The sequence below is a fragment of the Schistocerca cancellata genome, chromosome 3, assembly GCF_023864275.1.
Source record: "Schistocerca cancellata isolate TAMUIC-IGC-003103 chromosome 3, iqSchCanc2.1, whole genome shotgun sequence".
Lineage (NCBI taxonomy): Eukaryota > Metazoa > Arthropoda > Insecta > Orthoptera > Acrididae > Schistocerca > Schistocerca cancellata.
Genome location: NC_064628.1, coordinates 187,516,074 through 187,538,089, shown reverse-complemented (window position 1 = coordinate 187,538,089; position 22,016 = coordinate 187,516,074). Strand labels below are relative to the sequence as shown.

Sequence of the window (22,016 nt, the reverse complement as noted above, 5' to 3'; positions counted from 1 at the left end):
TGATCGAGTATTGGTTGAAAATAGTCATATCACACAGTGACAAAATAAACAACAATTAATTTTAAAGAAGAGTTTTTTATATATAACTTTGTGTCTAATGGAAGATATGTCTCTCAGCCTGTAGTTACTTGTCTATTTTACCCATTTTCCCACCTTCCCTGCACAGGAATGGCTGTAGAACTTTTGAGTCTAAAAAGAGATCCATTTGTTGATAATTATGGTAATGACATTATTATATTTTAGGCATATAACTTCTGCATAATTGCATGAATGTAATCAGTGTCTGCTTAATAGATTTTTAGCTCCCTTCTTGCTTCTGTGTCTTTCCTGCAAAGGCAGTATAGTATCAATAGGACTGGCAGAACTGAAAGATTACTTAGATTTTCGCTGTCATATGTTAATGTTGTGGTTGTACATGTGTTACTATTTTCACCACTTTCTCTTTATTTGTTTTCAGATTGTTTGATAAGCTATTTTTGTAATCATCCTACTACATTCTTTAACCAAGTCCCAGTGGTTTCAGATAAATGTATAAGGCCTTTAACAAAAAGCTATATTAATGGATGTGTGTGTTGTATGTATGTGAATATGTGTGGTTGTGTAAAGGGAAACTAAAATACAGCTAAATTTATTCAAATAATTAAAAAACAAGCCCATGTGTAGTTAAAAAATGGTGGCATATTCACACTGAAGCACTGTAAAGGACTGTCAAACCTGTAGTAGCACTTTTTATCAAAACTTAAAAGTGTGTGAAATATGACTACGAGTTCTGCTGTTGATGTCATCACTCCTATCATCATCAACAATTTGGCATGCACTACTTGATGAAGAATTCATCCAGACTTTGCCTTGATTACAGTTTTCAAAAATAAAGATCCATGCTGTTCCTGCAGGTTTTCTAATTATATCTATCAAGCTTCTATCAGGTCTTTGTGTTGATCTTTTATTATCTCTTGAAATCCAGCAGAGAACTGGCTGGCTACATGTCTGGCTTATCTTCATTTTGTTCTGATTACAGTCATAAATATGTTTTCTACTCCAGCTCGTTTTCCTGTACCTCCCAATAAATTTAACATGTATTCACCCATAGCTCACTGAGAAATCCTCATTTTGAAAGGTTGTGCTTTAAGTCTGTATCTCATTGTCATCAGTCATACCTGATAATACATGTACCAGAGTCACTAAAATCTTAGTTTTAAAACTGTCTATTTTACAAACTACCTTTTGTGCTATTTTTCCTCATCTGTTTATTTCTTTTACCATCTATTTAAGTATTGCCCTCAAGTGACCTAAACCAAATGTTAATCAACTAGTCCTATTATTTCACTGTTCATTTGTACTAGGTATTTTCTGATGTGCTCATATACAATATTATGATTTCATTGTAACTGATTTTCAGACCTACTTTCAGACTGCACTAATAAGTTACATGAAGTTAATCTGCACCAGATGTAAACAGTGTTATGCCAAAACAATAGGATGGCAATGTGTTAGGCCAGAAATGAAGTTTTCCCTTGTAACCTTCATGGATTGTAGATTTTTCTAAATTATTTTTGCTTTGATCAGTTCAAAACTCTAAAGTTATTTGTGTAAGATATAAGTGCTAGACAGTAGAGAAAAGAACAGCAATTGATCACAAAATCTGTTGTTTTATTACAGCAGATCTAGATTTCAATTCCTACACAGTGATCTTCAGTGCATAAAGCAACAGTTGACATTAGTCCGAAATGTCACATAATAAAAAATATTTGTTGGTGTAGAACATGCAGATATGCTCTAAACCAACCAGTATTGTTTGTTATATGTCACTTTGGACTAATGTCAACTTTTGCTGATGTAATACTTGCAGTCTATATCTGCTGTAACATTTTGCAGTTGATTGCTGTTATTTCCTCCATCGTCTATATTGAAAGTTCACTGTGCACAAGGGGATCACATGGATTCCAGTCAGATTAATATAACTGCTAGTTCTACTTGTGAAGTCCTCTCTATCATCATCAACAATGATTTGGTATCCACTACTGGATAAATGGCCTGTCCATAGTTTGTCTTTCATTGCAGTCTGCTTATATGACGTGTGAATAAATTACCCTATGGTTTACTACACAGGTGAAATTGTGGCCTCCATAATCACTAAGCAGATTAAAATTTTCAAAGAACAGGTGGCCACAATTTCAATGAAGATTACACCTAAAGAAAGATCATGGTATTCAGTGAATCTTCACCATTATAAAATCACTTATGTCATGTTGTGAGTCTTGAGCTTTACAGCATATATTCAGGAATGCAAAGAAACTTAGAAGATGGCTAATGCAGACTGGCAAGTTTGCTGATGTTGTGATACATCTCTGACCTAGATTATTATTGAGGTAATATTATACAGATGGATACAGAAATAATGAAAATTTGCTCTGTTGTGTTATTGGACATTAGTTTTTTTTTTCTTTTTTTCTATGATGGTATAATTTAATTTTTAAGTGAAAACTCTTAAAGCTTTTTAAATCAAAAAAGTTATTAGCATTCTAAATCTTTATTTTTCATGTCTGCATATTTGCAGCCCTCTGCCACTAGATGGCTTTGAATTGTAGCATGTAACATGGCAGTGTGCAACATAACTATATCATCTGTTACCAAAACTTAAAGTACATCTTTGAGGATTACACTTTGATATTGATGAAGCAGTGCAAGAAGAGGTAAGGTTGTGGCTTCATCAACAAAGTCAAATATTCTATAGCAACAATACAAACCAATTTGTCTTTTGCTGGGAGAAATGTATTCATTGCAAGTGTGATTATGCTGAGAAATAAAAATGTAGACATTGAAGTATAACATGAGATTCTCCAGAACAAAATGTTACACTGTTATCCTCTTAGGCCAACAGAAGATGCTTGTGAAAGCAGAAAACATATTTTATGTAGTTTGTACATAGCAAACAAACAACTGTGTGTTATTTATGTTGATATGTACAGAAATAAGGAACGAATTGTGGACACAAGACATCAGCAAAGTGCGAAGGACTATTTGAGGTGATGTCATAAGATTTGCTGTATATATTCTACTCAAGTTAATGTGAGATCTGTTCAACCAGTTGTGTAGTGGTTTTATTTGAGCAACAAACTACAGAAGAGTTCTTTCAAAGGTGGTTACATCATTTCAGTAATGGTGAGTTGACATAGTTATGAGCTCTCTTACAGCCCTTGTCCACCTGCAGGTGATGAAGAAGTTTGCACAGTATAATTAGTGGAACTGAGTAGCAGGTCCAAGCTTGAAGAAAATACAACAAGCAACTATCATGACTGAAAAAGGTAATGTTTATTACATTGCAGTGACAGGTCAGTTGAGAATTGAGAGCTCAGTTACAACCCATAATAAGACAATCCTACATTGTACTACTTTAACATGAAGAATAAAGATGTAGAATGTTTATGACAATATTATGAAAGGAATAGGTTGCCATTTGCCACATAGTGGAGATGTTGAGTCACACATAGGCACAAAAAAGATTGTCATACATTTAAGTTTTTGGCTAAAAAGTCCTTCTTCCATGTTAGACAACATACATGTACATACCTATGCAAATGCAACTTACATTCATATGACCACTGTCTCTGGCTGCGACAGCCTCAGTAGAAGGAAGAAGGCCTTTTTGGCTGAGAGCTTACTTGTTTGACAATCTTTTTGTTGTGCCTGTCTGTGACTCAACATCACCACTCTATGCTGAGTAGCTATCAGTCCTTTTCTTAATACTGTCATTATTACATCCCGGATTTTCTATTGTTTGAGGTAGAATGTTAATAACATTTGTTCTGTTTAAAAAGCTTCAACAGCTTTCACATAAAGAAATTCAGGGACATTACTTTTCAGTACACCCATGTAGACTATATGACATGTGATGTGTATATTTTGAGAATTTAATCCTTTACATTTGTTATATTAGAGGTCACATTGACCAGTCCCTCCATCCTTGCTGTTGCGTGAAAGCAACACTCAGTAATATAATCCAGCCATGGCTCATCATCCATACACAATAGCTAGAATTTAGTAGACCATACATATGGACTGTTCAGTACTCATTATGTATTTATTACTAATAAACTGATAAACTGTTCCTTGATTTTGCAGTGTGAAGGCAAACAGTATGGACAGAAGTCTGACATTTGGGCTCTTGGCTGCATATTATATGAAATGGCATGCCTACAGAAAACATTTGAAGGTTCAAATCTACCAGCACTTGTCAACAAAATCATGAAGGTAAAACTAACTATTCACATACAACAAAATAATTCTTCAATCACTTCTCCTTTTAAAAACAGTTTCTTGTAAAGAATGTGAACTTACAGCAGATAATGATAAGTCCTAAATTTACACATTATGATTGACTATGACTGTAGGTAGTCTAAAGAATATGAAGACATGTGTTTGTGTGTGTGTGTGTGTGTGTGTGTGTGTGTGTGTGTGTGATGTAAGCAGGTTTTCACTATGAATATTGTTTATAATGGGGTCAGCTCAAAGAACAGATGTAAAAGCAGAAAAAAAATTGGCAGACTCTTCTATACATGAAATGATTAGTATTAGAGTATCAAGTGTCAGAGCAAATGATAGAGCCAGAAATAACGTATTGAATTTTTGTTATTTTACGAGAGATATTAGTTTCTTGAAAAGGTATGTATGAATGTTGATCAGAGACTAGCCTTAAAAGCTTAACACTTCCAGGAAACTCTGAGGCTGCATTGTGCCACAATAATGCTGAATTTAGTTTCCTCTTAGGCAATCAATTCTTTGATGTTTACTACATGAGGAATTAATTCTGTGTAAAATTGTTGGCTCAGATCACACTAGGAAATATCATCAGTTCTTTTTTCTGTTTACTTTGCCAGCTGTACATTAAAAGGAGAACCTTTGATCTTTTAAATATTGTACTGACTCTTTCAGTCACATCCTCATAAGGAGCATGCAAATGATTTATAAAGCTGTAGTTAGCTCTGCAGGTAGTACATTAGTATTCATGAAATAAAACATTATGTGACACTATTTAACTGTCGATGAACAAAATATCAGACATTATGTGAGAGTCATCCTTCTAGACCTTCTTCCTTTTCTGTGGATGTTGTCATCCTTTCTATTTCATCTATACCTTTCAAACATCACCTGAAGTAGAGTCAGATACATCAAAACTATAAGACATCTTTACGTCAAAGAAAAGCCCACTCCTAGAAGCAGATACAGAAGGGAAAGTGAGTACATTCACGAAACACTGCCAAGCAGTTATTTGTGTGTGTGTGTGTGTGTGTGTGTGTGTGTGTGTGTGTGTGTGTGTGTGGCTCACATTAGCTCACATATGACAACAGTATTCTAATCATTTTTCAGAAAAGTGACATTTAATGACATAATAAAATATCCAAAATTTCTTTTTCTTTGTGAGTATGTTGGAAACTAAATGCTGCCAATTGGTCCCTTTAACGTATCTTCACACAATAAAAGCCTTCATTACAAAATTTCTTTAGTTCATATTTTGGAATTTGCATGTTCATATTAAGGTTCACCTGTGTCAAAAGTGTATACACTTAATGTTAGAACTTCAAGTTTAACACATATATTTCGGAACGACACAACAACACATATAAGTCACAGAGTAAGTTGACAAGTAAGACATGTGTACACGTTAGCATTAGAATAAGCACTGAGTCCCAGTCTAGCGGCCACTGCTTGGCTGGCCGCTTAGGTGGCGCAGCTGCTGCATGGCTGGCAGACAGCGCCACACGTAGAGGACGCGCGTAATTGCGTGGCGGTACTTTGAATGATCGGCGAGTCACAACACTTAATACATCTTATTTAAAATGAAAAAGTAATAACGTTCTTTCAAATTGATCTGGACCAAAGAACTTGCTTCTGAACAATACCTAGAAGCAAATGCAAAGTAGAATGGAATGTTATCAGGTGATAAATTTCCCAGACCCCCAAATATTTTATGAAAACAGTGAATGTTGTCTAAATCCACAAGTATAGACTGATTCTGGCTCTCAAATTAGGTAATTAGAAAAAAACTGTCCTAATATTGGCTACACACAATGCATTATAGGAGGAGTATTGCTTGAATAGCAATATCTTTTGTAGCATATCCTTATATTCCAGTACCAGTCTCCCTGTTAATATATCTTTCCATTACTTTCTAATCTGTCTCTAAACACTCATGTCTTCATCATGACAGTCAGTTGTATGGACAAGGTTTTTTGTCAGTGATAAGCTGAGATGACAAGCTACACATTATGTAGACAGTCAAGTTATCATTTTCTGTCTTTTTAGGGGCAATTTCAGCCTATCCCATCAGGTTATTCTGCAGGCTTTCGACAGCTAGTTCATGATCTTTTACAAAGAGATCCAGTGTTTCGACCATCAGCTGCTGAGATATTAGAGTCCAGACTACCCCCATTACTGGACAATGCTCTCAACACAGCATCAGCAGTAAACGTCTCAAGCAGGTACAATTTATTAATACACAGATGCAGATTTTCTGTGGTCCTCTTATTATGTTTAAACTATTTAGCATTTGTTATTCAACTTTGATATTAATCTTATAAGTTTGAATCACCTCATAAAGAAGTAAGATGGTAACTGTGGTACATATTGTGCTCCTGGATAACCTTGTGGAAAGTTAACTCTGCAGTATCAAATAATCAAAAATTGTGTTGAGATGTTTCACTGAATAAACGTTTTTTGAAGATTGCTAAAAATCAGCAATAAAAACATGACAGTTCAAGAATACTCTTATTGTAAAAGCAGTTAATGCATTGCCTGATGAAAAACGTGAAGCATCCAGAAGGGGAGGAGGAAAGGAAATGAAATTTCAAGGGGTTGAGAGAATGTTTGATGTAATTTAAAGGTTACAAAGTTGAGTCAGATTTGTGAAGAACTTGGAAATATAAACCCACTTAACAGTATGATATTGCATGCCACCCTGGCACAGATGCATGTGCTGATTCATTTGGGAAAGATGTCATAAGACCATTATATCCTCTTCTGAGGTAAGCTGGCCCACACCTGTTGCAACTGGTCCTTGGTATCTTGGATGCTGGTGCTGGGACAGAGTTGACATTTGAGCTAGTCTCACATCTGTTCTATTTTGTACAGATCTGGGGATCTTGCTGGCCATGGGAGCACCTCAACACTATGCAGACAGATCATGGAGATGCATGCCTTGTTTGGACAAACATTGTCCTGTTGAAAAGATGGTGCCATGATACTGTCACACAAGACGTAACACTTGAGGATGCTGGATGACTTTGACATACTATTATGTCATCAGAGTTCCCTCAATCATTACTAGCCATGAGCAGAAGTCATACTCGATAACTCCCCACAGCATAACACTAGGAGTAACACTGCTATGTCTCTCCAAAACACTGCAAGAATGGAAGATGCCCCAGGTTGCCACCATATTCACCAATAATGATCCCTCAGGATAGTGCAGAACTGAAATCCAATGCTAACACAATACGAAGCCATTCATTAGCAGCCCATGCTGCCTGGCCAATGCACAACTCCAAATCCAACTGTTTGTGTAGTGGTGTTAATGGCACCCTATGCATGGAATGGTAACACCCTAGTCCAGCTGCCATTAATCTCTAACCAATGGTGCAGGATGACACAGACAGTTACAAGGAGTGGACACTATTGTTCTCGGATGGCAGGTACAGATATGAAGAGGCTACAATGTGTTTTGTGCGCAATACAGTGACCCATTCTTGTGGTGGTTAGATGTGGTCGAGTGGAACATTTTCAATGAGTATGCCTGCCCTCACATTCCCATGCTGTCCAACATTCAGCTGATGTCAAATCTAAATGCCAAACAAATGCAAAATATGAATGGGAGACTTAGTAGATGGAATGAGAAGGAAAAACTTTTTCCTTCTCATTCTTTCTGGTAAGTCTCCCCTGACCCAGGGTTCTGGATGACTTTTTTGACCTGTATTCCTTTCCCTAAACTGCTCCAGTCCTTTTCCTTCACCTCTCTTCCTTCCACTTTAACTCTTCTTCTAGAAGGGGCCACTGGTTCCAAAAGTTTGTAAAAGTTAAATCCTTTTGTGTGTGTGTTCCCCTGACACCGGTTGGTGAGTAGATTTTTTATCTATCCATTTACATTATATATCTAAAAACAAAGATGATGAGACTCACCAAACAAAAGCACTGGCAGGTCGATAGACACACAAACAAACACAAACATACACACAAAATTCTAGCTTTCGCAACCAACGGCTGCTTCGTCAGGAAAGAGGGAAGGACAGGGAAAGACGAAAGGATGTGGGTTTTAAGGGAGAGGGTAAGGAGTCATTCCAATCCCGGGAGCGGAAAGACCTACCTTAGGGGGAAAAAAAGGACGGGTATACACACGCACACACACACACACACACACATATCCATCCACACATATACAGACACAAGCAGACATATTAAAAGGCAAAGAGTTTGGGCAGAGATGTCAGTCGAGGCAGAAGTGCAGAGGCAAAGATGTTGTTGAATGATAGGTGAGGTATGAGTGGCGGCAAATTGAAATTAGCGGAGATTGAGGCCTGGTGGATAACAGGAAGAGAGGATATATTGAAGGGCAAGTTCCCATCTCCAGAGTTCGGATAGGTTGGTGTTAGTGAGCACATCTTGGCACAGTGTTACGCCGTCCGTGTTATCTGGATACTTCCCACTAACACCAACCTATCCGAACTCCGGAGATGGGAACTTGCCCTTCAATATATCCTCTCTTCCCGTTATCCACCAGGCCTCAATCTCCGCTAATTTCAAGTTGCCGCCACTCATACCTCACCTATCATTCAACAACATCTTTGCCTCTGCACTTCTGCCTCAACTGACATCTCTGCCCAAACTCTTTGCCTTTTAATATGTCTGCTTGTGTCTGTATATGTGTGGATGGATATGTGTGTGTGTGCGAGTGTATACCCATCCTTTTTTCCCCCTAAGGTAAGTCTTTCCGCTCCCAGGATTGGAATGACTCCTTACCCTCTCCCTTCAAACCCACATCCTTTCGTCTTTCCCTGTCCTTCCCTCTTTCCTGACGAAGCAGCCGTTGGTTGTGAAAGCTAGAATTTTGTGTGTATGTTTGTGTTTGTTTGTGTGTCTATCGACCTGCCAGCGCTTTTGTTTGGTAAGTCTCATCATCTTTGTTTTTAGATATATTTTTCCTACGTGGAATGTTTCCCTCTATTATATTTATATCATTTACATTATATTATCAGTAATTGATTATTTTCTTTGTTAAAACAAAATTATTGTTATTTTAATATGATTACAGTCTGTAAACAGCATTGTAACTGAACTTTATGATACCCGTACTTAATGAGTCTTCAATTAGTATAATTTCTTTTAATGTGAAGCCAAAAGATTATCTGGCTCAAACATATTGAGGAAATCTAGAAGTGTACAGTTTGCAACTAAGATTGTGGTTTATGTCTTTTGTATTCAGTTAGTGTAATTTCTTTCAGTGTGAAGCCAAAGGATTATATGGCTCAAACACATTGAGGAAACTTAGAAGCATACAGTTTGCAACTGCGATTGTGGTTTATGTCTTTTGACATGCAAAGGAATGGTTTGCATTGATTTCTTCAATTGGTGTGCAACAACAAATTTCTACAAATTTAATTTTGACTACATAATCTAACTGCACTAAATGTCATGGATACTGTGATTCACAGATTTATTGTTTAATCATTTTCATGCAGTGTAGTGGTGCATTACCAGTCATAAAAAAACTTCATTTGCACTTATATTTAATTTGTTTAAAAATACAGTTACATCAAGAGTCAATTGTTGTGTCAAACTAAAGAGTGTTCAATACCTGATTAATTTTTACCTGAAAGATATTAGTTTGATAATGTTATGCTTGATGAGTGTGTTAACATAAATATTGGTTAAATGCTGTAGAGCACTTATAATGTTTTATTTTTCTGTTTGTGCTCCCAAAATGAAGCAGCAACAAGAAACATCAAAGGTATGGAATTTGCAATTGCTAAATACAATGTAATACTCACTCTTGAATTTAGAAAAACAAGCTTTTTAAAGATCTTGTTTGATGGAAGTACAGTTATTATGAATATTCTGATAACCAAGATAAATGTACCTGTGGAAGTGAGACAGTTGGTTATTATTAGTGTTATCATTAGTATTCATTGGAGCTGAGTAATTCCTGGAGCAGTGAAACAGTATTGTCAGAGTTAGATGTATATTCTAGGGCCAGTCTTGTTTTTTTTATGCTGGCAAGTTGCAAGTTAATATTTCCAAGGGATTTTTATTTAAGACCCCTAATAATCATGGCTCACTGAGTCAACCTAGATAAAAACTTGAACTTAGAACTCAAACTGCATTTCCTTATTCAAACTTTTTTAGAAAAGCATGCTAACACTAGGTGTATTTTCTGGAGCACTGAATTATGCTGTAGTAACATCCATTTACATAAGTAGAGCTGAGCAAATAATCTCTAACCCTACATCCATTGCCATCTTTCCCATTTTTCAAAACTTTTTGAGATCTTAGCTTATCAAAGAATAGTGAGCCACGTTTCTGACTGTAACCTTTTAAGAACTACTCTGTAATGGCTCATCAACAGAGAAAGCAATAAATAATCACACAAACTTCATTGTGGTGGAATGAAACAAGAATCACTGTTCTGTAGGAATTTTCCATGACCTCGTCTAGGTCATGAAATTCTGCAAGAGAATCTAAAAGACTATGGCGTAAAAGGAATTCACCTTCTATGGATGGTGTCATGTACAAGGGGCACTCAAAAAGTAATGCAACACATTTCTTTTGCTTGACTAATTTCTGTTGAAAAAATATGAAATTTGCTGTGGGACATCATGGAATATACCTGAATGAGATTTTCACTCTGCAGCAGAGTGCGCACTGACATGAAACTTCCTGGCAGATTAAAACTGTGTGCTGGACTGAGCCTTGAACTCGGGACCTTTGCCTTTCACGGGCAAGTGCTCTACCATCTGAGCTACCCAAGCATGACTCACGCCCCGTCCTCACAGCTTTACTTCTGCCAGTAAAAGACAAAGGTCCCGAGTTCGAGTCTTGGTCCGGCACACAGTTTTAATCTGCCAGGAAATTTCATGGAATATTCCTGTTTCAGTTCCTATTTCTGTAAGTTCTGATAGGTGGTAGCACTATATGTAGCCTTTAAAATGACATTTCAAGGAGAGAGCTGACACTGAGTTTGTTTTGGAGAAAACTAGAACACCACAGATATTCATACATGCTTGTGGAATATCTACAGAGACCTGGCAGTGAACAAAAGGATGGTGAGTCATTGGCGAGGCGTCTGTCGTCATCACAACTAGGTCATGCAAACCTGTCTGATCTCCACCATACTGTACACAGCTGTTATTCCTTTAGTGTTGGAATGTATGGAAACTCTCATTCGAGGTGTTCAATGGATCAGAATCAAACACCTTGTTGCACAGCTGGACATCTCTGTTGGTAGTGCTCACAAGACTTCATTGGACTGTTGTTCCTCATCCACCCTACAGCCCAGATCTTGCACCTTACGACTTCTATCTGTTTGCCCCAGTGAAGAATGCTCTCTGCAGGAAACAGTAAATGAATGATGGGGAGGTTATCGATGCAACAAGACATTGGTTCTAACATCGACCAGCAGAAGGGTGCCATGCAGGCATCCAGGGCCTCCCAGTAAGGTGGTATAAGGCCATTGCATTTAACAGAGATTATGTTGACAAATAGGGTTTTGTAGCCAAAAGAGAGGGGAATAGCATGGCTTGTTGAAATTCTGAATACAATAAACCTTCTTTCAGTAAAGAAAAATAAAATTGTATTGCATTACCGAATGCCTCTCACATTAAGAACAGAAAACAGAGGAAAAGAAAAGGGGGGAAAGTGCTGTTCTGGCCAGAGAGGGCCACTCTGGCCCAACAAACCACCATGCCACCCTCAGCCAATGGCATTATCAAAATGTGGTGTGGAGCAGCATGTGGTCAGCACACCTCTCTCCTGGCTGTTGTTGTGTTAACAGACCTCATGCCAGCTCCTCAGCTGGCACCATGAGACTGAATTCACTCCTTTGCAGTTCTCCCACCAAGTAAAAACTGCTGACCATACTGGGATATCTGACAGAATTTTCTCAGATGTTGTGATCACTTTTTTCAGATTTAGCCAAAGATTATAGGCATGTGAATAATATCTTTTATTTCATAACTTGCCAGATATTTTGAGTTGAAGATATAATTTTAGATCACTGAACCAAAAAAGTGACATCTCTATTCACATTACTAACATAAAAAGATGTAGTTTGTACATACTATTGAAATATTCTTATCATTTAACATCAAAGTACTCTACCTTAAAATAACTAAGTGGATAAATATCATTCATTTTAAGATTTGTGTACTTAAGGCACAACAAGTTTTCAAACTCACCAAATCAGTTACTGGTGTATCAAGCCTGGCAGTTTTAGAATCTTCTCTGCTCTTGGAAAAATTTTTTTAGATGCCCGTGAGTATATGAGAAAACTTTTCAACGTCCTGTTCAAACTGTTGTCACTGGAATTAAATATCAATAGTTGCTGATAGCAATGACAAATCATACTTCAAACCAGATGCTCTTCACACTAAGGTAATTCTTAACTTGAAACATGATGCTTTATAATGAAATGAGTAGAAAAGTAACCAAAACTGGAATATTCAGTGCTGATCTATGAACCATGAATGTTCAAATAGGGATCTGTATTTATATTTTTATAAAATTAAGGAACCCATCTCTGTGTATTTGTAAATGACAAGTTCACAGCTATGTGAAAAATCTCACACATATTTCACCCATACAGGCATGGAATAGAAACTGCACCTGAAGGCTGAGAACCCATACACAGCAACAAATGTTACTGAAGTTGGTAAACTTGCTGCACGTATCGTCAATTGGACTACAAACATTAGAACAGTTTATCAGCCTTTTTCACCTTTCCATAAGCAACTCTACAGTCCGTTGTTTCCAAATCAGAGTAATAAAGTAATTTTTAATGAAATTACATTTAAAATTTCTTTCCATCAACAAATACAGTAATTCCTCGAGTCTTACACAATTCTCTGACTTTTCCAGTAAATTCAGTTTCCCTGGAAATTGTAGGTCTACTAGACAAGTCAGCACTTTGTTTACCACCTTACTCATCTGCTCAAGAAGAAAGGTCAATGGCTCTGAATATATTTTCATGTTTTGTTAGGTTTTAGCAATTTATATTGCAGAATAATGAAATAGCAGACTGTTACAGCATTTATTCTGTAAAATACAGGTGTCTGCTCAGAGCTCAAAGAATTTATGCAGCTTGCCTGTTCTTCAAATAGCAGGTGTTTCTGAGCATGGGAAAGAGACATATATGGAGGCATCTTCCTTCAAATGCAAAATGATTATTAATGGAAACTACCTTTTCATTTTAGTTTGTTGTTTGTTCCAGAGTTATATGCCCAATATCACATTACAATACTAGACGTGTCAGTATATCACTAAATCAATTTCTCTTTCTGGAGCTTCAGTGAACATATATTAGCCATCTATCTAATTGGACAGTAGCTTATATCTCCTGTGATCCTGACACGTGGAAATTAATTCTTGCTTCATCAGTGGAGGAAAGAACCATATACATTTTATATTGCTAAAATTAATGTTAGTAAGCGTTTCTGTGCCTGTATATGAACTGTGTCTTGTTTCTCTTGCATATGTTTGGTCTAAACATAGCTAAGGAGCAGTGACAGGCCTCCGAAATACAAGACTTGACTTCACAAGTGCTTTCAGTGGGCTCGGTTTCAAGTGCTTCATCCAATGAACCTCATCTCAGATTGTCTGAGATGACACTGAAATCAAGAAAATGTATGTGACAACAACACCCAAACTACTGTCCATTTGCTAAAGCTTGTTCATCAGGTTCATAACCTCTTCAAAGAAGAGCTTTTATTACCAGTTTCTCAGGTGACTACATCTGTGTATAAATACACTCTGAGAAAGAAAGAAAAAAGAAGAAGAAGAAGATTGCATCATGGAGAAATCCAAATAGGATGGAAATCAGTAGATGTAGTGTACATGTACAGACAAACCAATGATTATAATTTCGGAACAATTTACTGTTTGCTGATTTATTGGAGACAAAGAGCTTCACAAATTGAGCAAGTTAATCACATGTTGGTCCATCTCTGGCCCTTAACCAAGCAATTATTTGCATGCATGTCAATTGACAGAGTTGTTGGATACCCTCCTGAGGGATATCATGCCAAATTCTGTCCAGTTGGCACATTAGATCATCAGAATTCCGAGATGGTTGGAGGACACTGCCCATAATGCTTCAAATGTTCTTGATTCACGAGAAATCTGGCAACCTAGGTGGCCATGGCAGGGATTAGAAAGTGTGAAGACAGTGATAGAAGTCTTTCCATGTGTGGGCAGGTATTATCTTGTTGAAATGTGGATCCAGGATGACTTGCCCTGAAGGGCAACAAAATGGGGCATAGAATATTGCCAGTGGACTATTGCAACTGAAAGGCTGCCATGGATGACAACCAGACAAGCCCTGCTATGAAATGAAATGGAACCCCAGACCATCATTCCTCATAGTTGAGCCATATGGAAAACCATGCTGGGCTTACATTTCAACAAGATAAAGCCTGCCCACACATGGCTAGCGTTTCTACTGCTTGTCTTTATACTTTTCAAACCCTATTGGCCAACAAGATTGAGAACATTTGGACCATTATGGGCATTGCCCTCCAACCATCTTGGGATTTTAATGATCCAATGTGCCAGTTGCACAGAATTTGGCACAATATCCCTCAGGAGGGCATCTGAAGCTCTTTCTCTCAAATAAATCATTCAATTTTTTGTAATAGAAATCATTTGTTTGTCTCTAAATGTATGTCACATCTATTTATTTCTGCTACGTTTTCATAATTCCTTTGTGGTCAGTCTTTTCCTTTTTTTCTTTTTAGTGTATATTCAGCAAATCTTTGCCTCTTGCATAATGTTCATAAGTTACGTAAGTAACTGGTGGATAGGTAGTGATTGTAGCAGTGGTTACAGTAAAGAAGTAATGTTTTGGTACAACTCCAGTGAAGTTTAGATATTTAATAAACTTTTGTGGAATGCAGAAAGTAATTGGTTTTAACTGGGTTACAACAGTCTAGATTGCAATAACATTTTGTTAATGACAGGTTTCGACTTCCTGTAGATGTCATCTTCAGAAAATGACCAACCAGTTGTGATCTGAGCTGTTATTTTAAGCAAGTTGTGTCACCACATCAGTGTTATTTCTCTGGACCAGGCCTGAATTTATAAATGATTTTACCAGAAAATAACCTTTCATATCCAAAAATCAGTAATATGAGAGAATAAGTGTTTTATGAATATGTAACACTATTTAACAAAATCCTAGTTGTAATTGTTAAACTAGGTGGCACAATAGTAAGACACTTAACTTCCATTGTTCAAAGCCCCATCCTAAAATTATGCTGTTTTCTGTGATTTCCTAAATCTCTTTAGGTGAGTGTCAGGATGGTTCCTTTGAAAGGATGTGGCTGACTTTCTTCTTCATCCTTCCCCAACCTGAGTTTCTGCTCCATTTATGATAGCCTTATTGTTGAGGGAGATTAAACCATAATTTTTCTTCTTTGCTATTTGGATTCTAGAAGTAGTACTGGAAGTTACAACACATGATGTTCAAATATTCTTTACAATCCAATCCACTCTCCTCCACTCACACACACACACACACACACACACACACACACACACACACACACATTAATGCATATATGCACATTAATGGATATACGCACACCTCAGTTTGCAAAACACACGCTCAAATCTAGCAAGCAATGAGTGAGTAGGGTCAGTTTTATTGAAAGGTAACTATTTAGTTTCCTCTTGTGTTATATTTTATTACAGTGTAATCTGCCTTTGTTGAAAACAAATGCCCTTCACCATCACTTTCTGGTAGAGGCTGTTGCAGAATTTGTATTTATTGCATGGTGATATTTTGCAATATTTATTACAATAGTCTCGGTTGCAATTTGTCACACTTGATAATTAATTTTGATCACAATAATGGTTATCTTCAGATCTAAAAATAAAATGAAATATGACATTAATAAATAACTGTTCTGTAGATAACACAGATGATTAATCACAGGTTGTTAGAAGTCTATTTTTTTTTTTTTTAAAAAAAAGAACATATTCATAAGCTGTATCATAAAAGGGATAGCACTGCAATACATATGGATGGCATCTGAGGTGCATTTACTGTTTGTGTACATCAGGCTCAGTCTGCCTGCAACTACACTGTGACTCAACCATACTGCCAGCAAGTGCAGTGAATTGCTTAACTTTTCTTCTGCCAACAGACACCACAGCTGAGATGGAGAGCTACTGCTTATTAGTCCATCTAAGTATATTGCCGAAACTCTTGAAATATGCTGAATTCTTGAAGTCACACTGGAGAGTGAGTATTATATTTGATTGTTTCAGGTGGAATCCATATATTTCAAGTTCCTCGAGATGTTCAGAAAACATCCCTTAGGTGCCATGTGTAAAAATCAAGATGTGTCTGTCAGTACTAATGAGTGTTTAGAATGAATGCCATATGCTGTTCCATTATTTTGTAGTGACATGTTCTTTAAATCATTTTACTGATGATGGAATTCTCTTGTATAAAATATTTTGGAGGTAAAATAGTCTATTTGGACCTTTGGGCAGGGAGTACGTAGCTGGATGCTGTCATCAGAAAATAAAAACTTACACTCTACAGGTGTGAGTATGATCATTTACATCCCTCAGTTTGGTACATAGATTAGAGAATTTAAAACGAGATATGGATATGTTGAAGGTAGATATAGTGAGGATTAGTGAAATGCAGTGCAGGAAGAAAGGGACTTGTGGTAATGTGAATACAGATTTACAAACACAAAATCAGGTAAGTATAACACAGAAATAGGTCTAACAATGAATAAGAAAATAGTAATGTGGGTAAATTAATATGAATAATGTAATGAATAGATTAACACAGCCAAAATAGACAGGAAGCCAAAACTCACAACAGTAGCAAAAGTTTAAATACCAACTACCTCCACAGATGGAAAGAATGTATGACGACATAAAGGAAACTAACAGTGTAAGGGAAAGGTAAATTACTACTTATCCTTAAGATGACACATTAAGTTGCAGACAGGCACAGCTAAAAGACACTTACACATTCACAAACTCATTCATTCACATAAGCAAGCACACCTCACATGCACAAGACTGCCATCTCTGGCAGCTTAGAATTCTGGTACCAGTTGCTGGAGATGGAGGTCATGTGTCCATGAGGTGTGCTTGCTTGTGTGAATGAATACGTGTGAGTTTCTTTTTCTGGCAAAGGCTGTGGCCAAAGGGGCTGATGTTTAAGTGCCTTTTAGTTGTGACTGTCTGCTATGTAATGTCATCTTTATGGTAAGCTGCAGTCTATCTTTTCTTTACATTACTGATATTCCAACTTGGAATTTTCATTGTTCCACAAAGGAAATTATTCAGAAGTTAAAGGAGACAAAAATTTAATTGTGACAGGGAACTGAAATTCAATAGTATGAAAAGGAAGAGAAGAAAAAAATCATAGGAGAACATTGACTTAGAGAAGAGAATGAAGGGGAAGATGATTGGTAGAATTTTACAAAGAGTATAATTCACCATTGCTAATCCTAAGTTTAAGAATAATGATAGAAAGATGTTTATGTGGATGACATCAGATAGAGTATGTAATGGTAAAACAGGGATTTCAAAACCAGATTTTACACAGCAAAACATTTCTAGAGACAGATGTGGAATCTGTCCATAATTTATTGAGTGTGGACTCCAAAATAAAACTGAAGAAACTGCAGAAAGGTAGAAAATTAAGATGAACTGGGTAGACTGTAAGAACTAGAGGTTGTTGATAGTTTCAAAGGTAATGTGGTGGACTTGAGTGTTAATATTTGTAAATTATACCTCTGAACTTTGTTTACAGTCTTATTACTAAGAAACTGTTATCGTCTCTGATCTTGTTCACATCTACAATGTGTTGAGTGTTCGTTACACATATAAATACATCATTTCTGGTCGTTTATGGACCTTGTGCCATAAACCATATTGGTGACCTCGGAATGATTAATAAGAGACAGAATGCATTTGTGGTTAGTGAAGTGTAAAAATGATCGTCAACACCAACAATGCAAATCCAACGCCCACATCAGTACGGAATGAAATGGATATTGCTCATGTTTCAGTGAAGATTACACCTGTCTGGAAGAAAAACATAAAGGTATGGTTCCTTCAAGTTGAAGCACAGTTTACCGCATTGGGTATCACTAGCAAAACAATTCAATCATGTTGTTGCGTCACTGGAAGCAGATGTTGGAGAATTAATTTCCGACTTTTTGACTCAACCATTATCTACCATTCCATTCACAGAGCTTAAAACAAGACTAATTCAGGAATTTCAAGAGTCAGAAAAGAGAAATGTAACAAAATTATTTAATGAAGAGGAATTAGGTGAAAAAAAGCCAACTCAGCTCTTACATGAGATGCGAACCTTAGCTGGTATGCAGGTCAAGGATGATTTTTTGAGAACCATATTTATGGAGCAGCTTCCTGTCACCACACGTTCTATACTAGCTACAAGTAAAGATGATCTTGACACCACAGCCACTATGGCTGACAAAATTGTCAAATTTTCACAAACAACATCAAATATATGTGCTCAGACCTTGCAGACATCATCTGCTATTGCAGTCAGTAAAGTAAATGATACCAGTAATGATAGAATCTCAAAACTAAAAACGCAGATTGCTGAATTAACCTCAACAATCAGAGAATTGAAAACACTGTCATGTTCAAGAGGCAGCTCATGTTCATCTTGCTCCTCACCAAGTAGATCGTGAGACTGGTCACGGTCAGACCAGTGTTTTAATCCTAATGGAGCACTACGTTGGTATCACTTTAAATATCGCCACAGGCCAAAGAAATGTTAGAGCCCATGCTCGTTTCAACCATCTCCCACCCAAAATTCCAACAAACAGTCAAACTCAAATGCTCCACACTAGCAGTGGCAGGTGATCGGAGCCATCTTTCACGCTGTCTATTTCTCACAGCAGAAGTAGCGGAAGTCGTTACTTAATTGACACTGGAGCTGATATTTCTCTGATTCTACCTTCGAATAGTGATTGCTGAAAGAAAATATATCATAAACTTTATGTTGCAAATGGCACTGATATATTTACAGAGAGTGTCTATTATTACTCAGTTTGGGTTTACGGCGCAACTTCACATGGAGTTTCATAATTGCAGATGTGCAATCTCCGATTATTGGAGCCGACTTCATTCACCATTATAATCTTTTATTAGACCTCAAGAACAGATGACTCATTCACTTGGTAATGTCAGCAGGAACATCCGGCACATTGATTCAGGTCTCGGGCATAGAAACAGTTCATGTAATGCCACCAGATCAAAAATATGCTGCCATTCTAAAGAAATTTCCCAACTTTCTTCAAGAAGACATCCATTTTGACCTCCCAGATACCACTGTTTTTCATATGATTGTCACAGAAGGACATACTGCAGCAGCAAAGGCATGATGACTACCACCAGCTAAACTTTAAGCAGCTAAACCAGAGTTCCAGCAGACGATTAATATGAAAATCTGCCAGCCATCAAAGAGCACCTGGACAGGCCCCCTTCACTTAGTTCTAAAGAAAGACAAATCCTGGGGGCCTTGCAGAGACTACTGTACTCTCAATAAAATCACCAAGCCGGACAGGTATCCTATTCGTAATCTTCAAGATTTTAACAACCAACTATATGGAAAACAAATACTTTTGAAAATAGATCTGGTCAGAGCTTATCATCACATCCCTGTATGTCCAGATGATGCACCTAAGACCACGGTGATAACTACATTTGGTTTGTTTGAGTTTTTGTAACTTTCATGTGGACTCTGAAACGCAGCACAAACTTTTCACAGGTATATTGGCAATATACTGAGAGACCTCGATTTCGTGTACTGTTATATAGATGACATTCTAGTGGCATCACAAGATGAGGAAGAGCACAAGAAGCATCTTCAATTGCTTTTCGAATGGCTCAGTAAATTCAACATCAGAATCAATCAGAAAAAATGCATTTTTGGTTCAATAGAAGTACCTTTCCTGTGATATGTGGTAACTGCAGACGGAATTAGACCAGATCGAGTACAAACCATTGTTGATTATCTGCTACCTACAACAATAAAAGAACTGCACAGATTTCTTGGCCTTATCAATTTTTACTGAAGAGCACTACCAAATTCAGCCAGTAAACAAGCAGAGCTTTTCCACCTACTCCATGGGACTAAGAAGAATAACAGAAAAATTAATTGGACAGAAAATCTTCGACAAACCTTCACTGACCTAAAAAATAGCTTGGCCACTTCAGCACTTCTGGCTCATACATCTTCAAATCTACCTCTAATTTTATTGGTTGACACCTCAGATTATGCTATTGGTGCATCTTTACAACAAATCCAAGTCAATAATCTGCAGCCATTAGCATTCTTCTCCAAGAAACTGACAAATACAGAGAGGAATTACTCAACCTATGAGAGAGAACTCCTCGCTGCCTACTCAGCAGTGAAGCACTTTCAGTACATGCTTGAAGGATGTGATTTTCCAATTTATACTGACTACAAGCCATTCACCTTCATGTTCAAGCAACATTTGGACAAAGCTTCTCCATGTTGGATCCGACACATTAGTTTCGTCAGACAGTTCACCACAGACATATGTTGCACTACGAGGAAGGGGAAACCTCGCAGCTGACACTTGTTCACAAATTGCTTCAATCAGTATACCTCCAACTGTTACCATGGAATGAATTGTGGAAAGCCAATGATGTGACGAAGAGCTTCCACACATCAAGAATACCATATCCCTTGCACTTGAAACAATAATGTTGCCAAATGGTAAAGAACTTGTTTGTGACATAGCTGGAGATATGATTCGTTCATATGTACATCAACAACTACAAAAAGCAATTTTTAACTCGCTACACAATCTAGCTCACCCTGGTGTTCAAGCAACCATTAATTTGTTTAGAAAGCACTTCATTTGGCCATCACCAAACAAAGACATGAAGGCCTAGACTTTATCATGTATTCCTTGTCAATGAAGTAAAGTCTGGAGACAAACCAATAGCACAGTGGGACATTATCCTCAAATGACAACAAGATTCAGTCACATTAACATGGACATAGTTGGGCCCCTATCTCCTTTACAAGGATATCACTATTTACTAACAATTATTGATCATTTTTTCTGATGCCCAGAAGCAGTTCCATTAGCTGACATCACAGCAAAAGCAGTTTCATTTGCCATAGTCTCAACACGGATATCTCATTTTGGCATGCCTCATATCATAACTACAGATCACAGAAGGAAGTTTGAATGTCAACTTTTCAAATGTCTCACAAGCACACTGGGCACCTGCAGCATATGGAAAAATTGAATTATGGCATCGTCAGTTAAAATTTGCTTTGGAAGGACAGATGTCTGAAAATTAGGTTTCAAAGCTTTCTCTGGTCCTGTTAGTGCTTCACTCCTACATAATCTCATAAATCAATACCTCACAAGTGGAAATGACTTATGGTTCAGCAATTAGCTTACCAGGAGCATTTCTCAATCAACAGAAATTATTAACTGACATCCCAACCTTCGTCTTCAGATTGAAGGAACAAATGAGGAGCCTAAGACCAGTTGCAACAGAACATCACAACCACAAGAAGATCTTTATTCACCCACAACTGACGAAAAGCAAGTTTGCCTTTGTTCAACATGATGCTGTCAGAACACACTTCAGCGAACATATGATGGGCCGTATCTAGTCCTGTCTCGCGATGACAAGCACTTCAAGGTGGAGATTCTAACAGGAAAACAAACTATTAGCACTGACTTATTGAAATTGGCCTTCCT

General features: G+C 37.2%; 1 protein-coding gene across 1 annotated transcript in view; it reads left to right on the top strand.

Moving 5' to 3' along the window:
- The window catches only part of LOC126176677 (serine/threonine-protein kinase Nek8), a 306,561-nt gene that overhangs the window by 105,156 nt on the left and 179,389 nt on the right, over positions 1-22,016 (top strand). Inside the window, exons 9-11 of the mRNA XM_049923838.1 lie at positions 4,123-4,251; positions 6,304-6,479; positions 9,977-9,997. Coding sequence (XP_049779795.1) covers positions 4,123-4,251; positions 6,304-6,479; positions 9,977-9,997 — 326 coding nt within the window. The remainder of the gene's footprint in view (positions 1-4,122; positions 4,252-6,303; positions 6,480-9,976; positions 9,998-22,016) is intronic.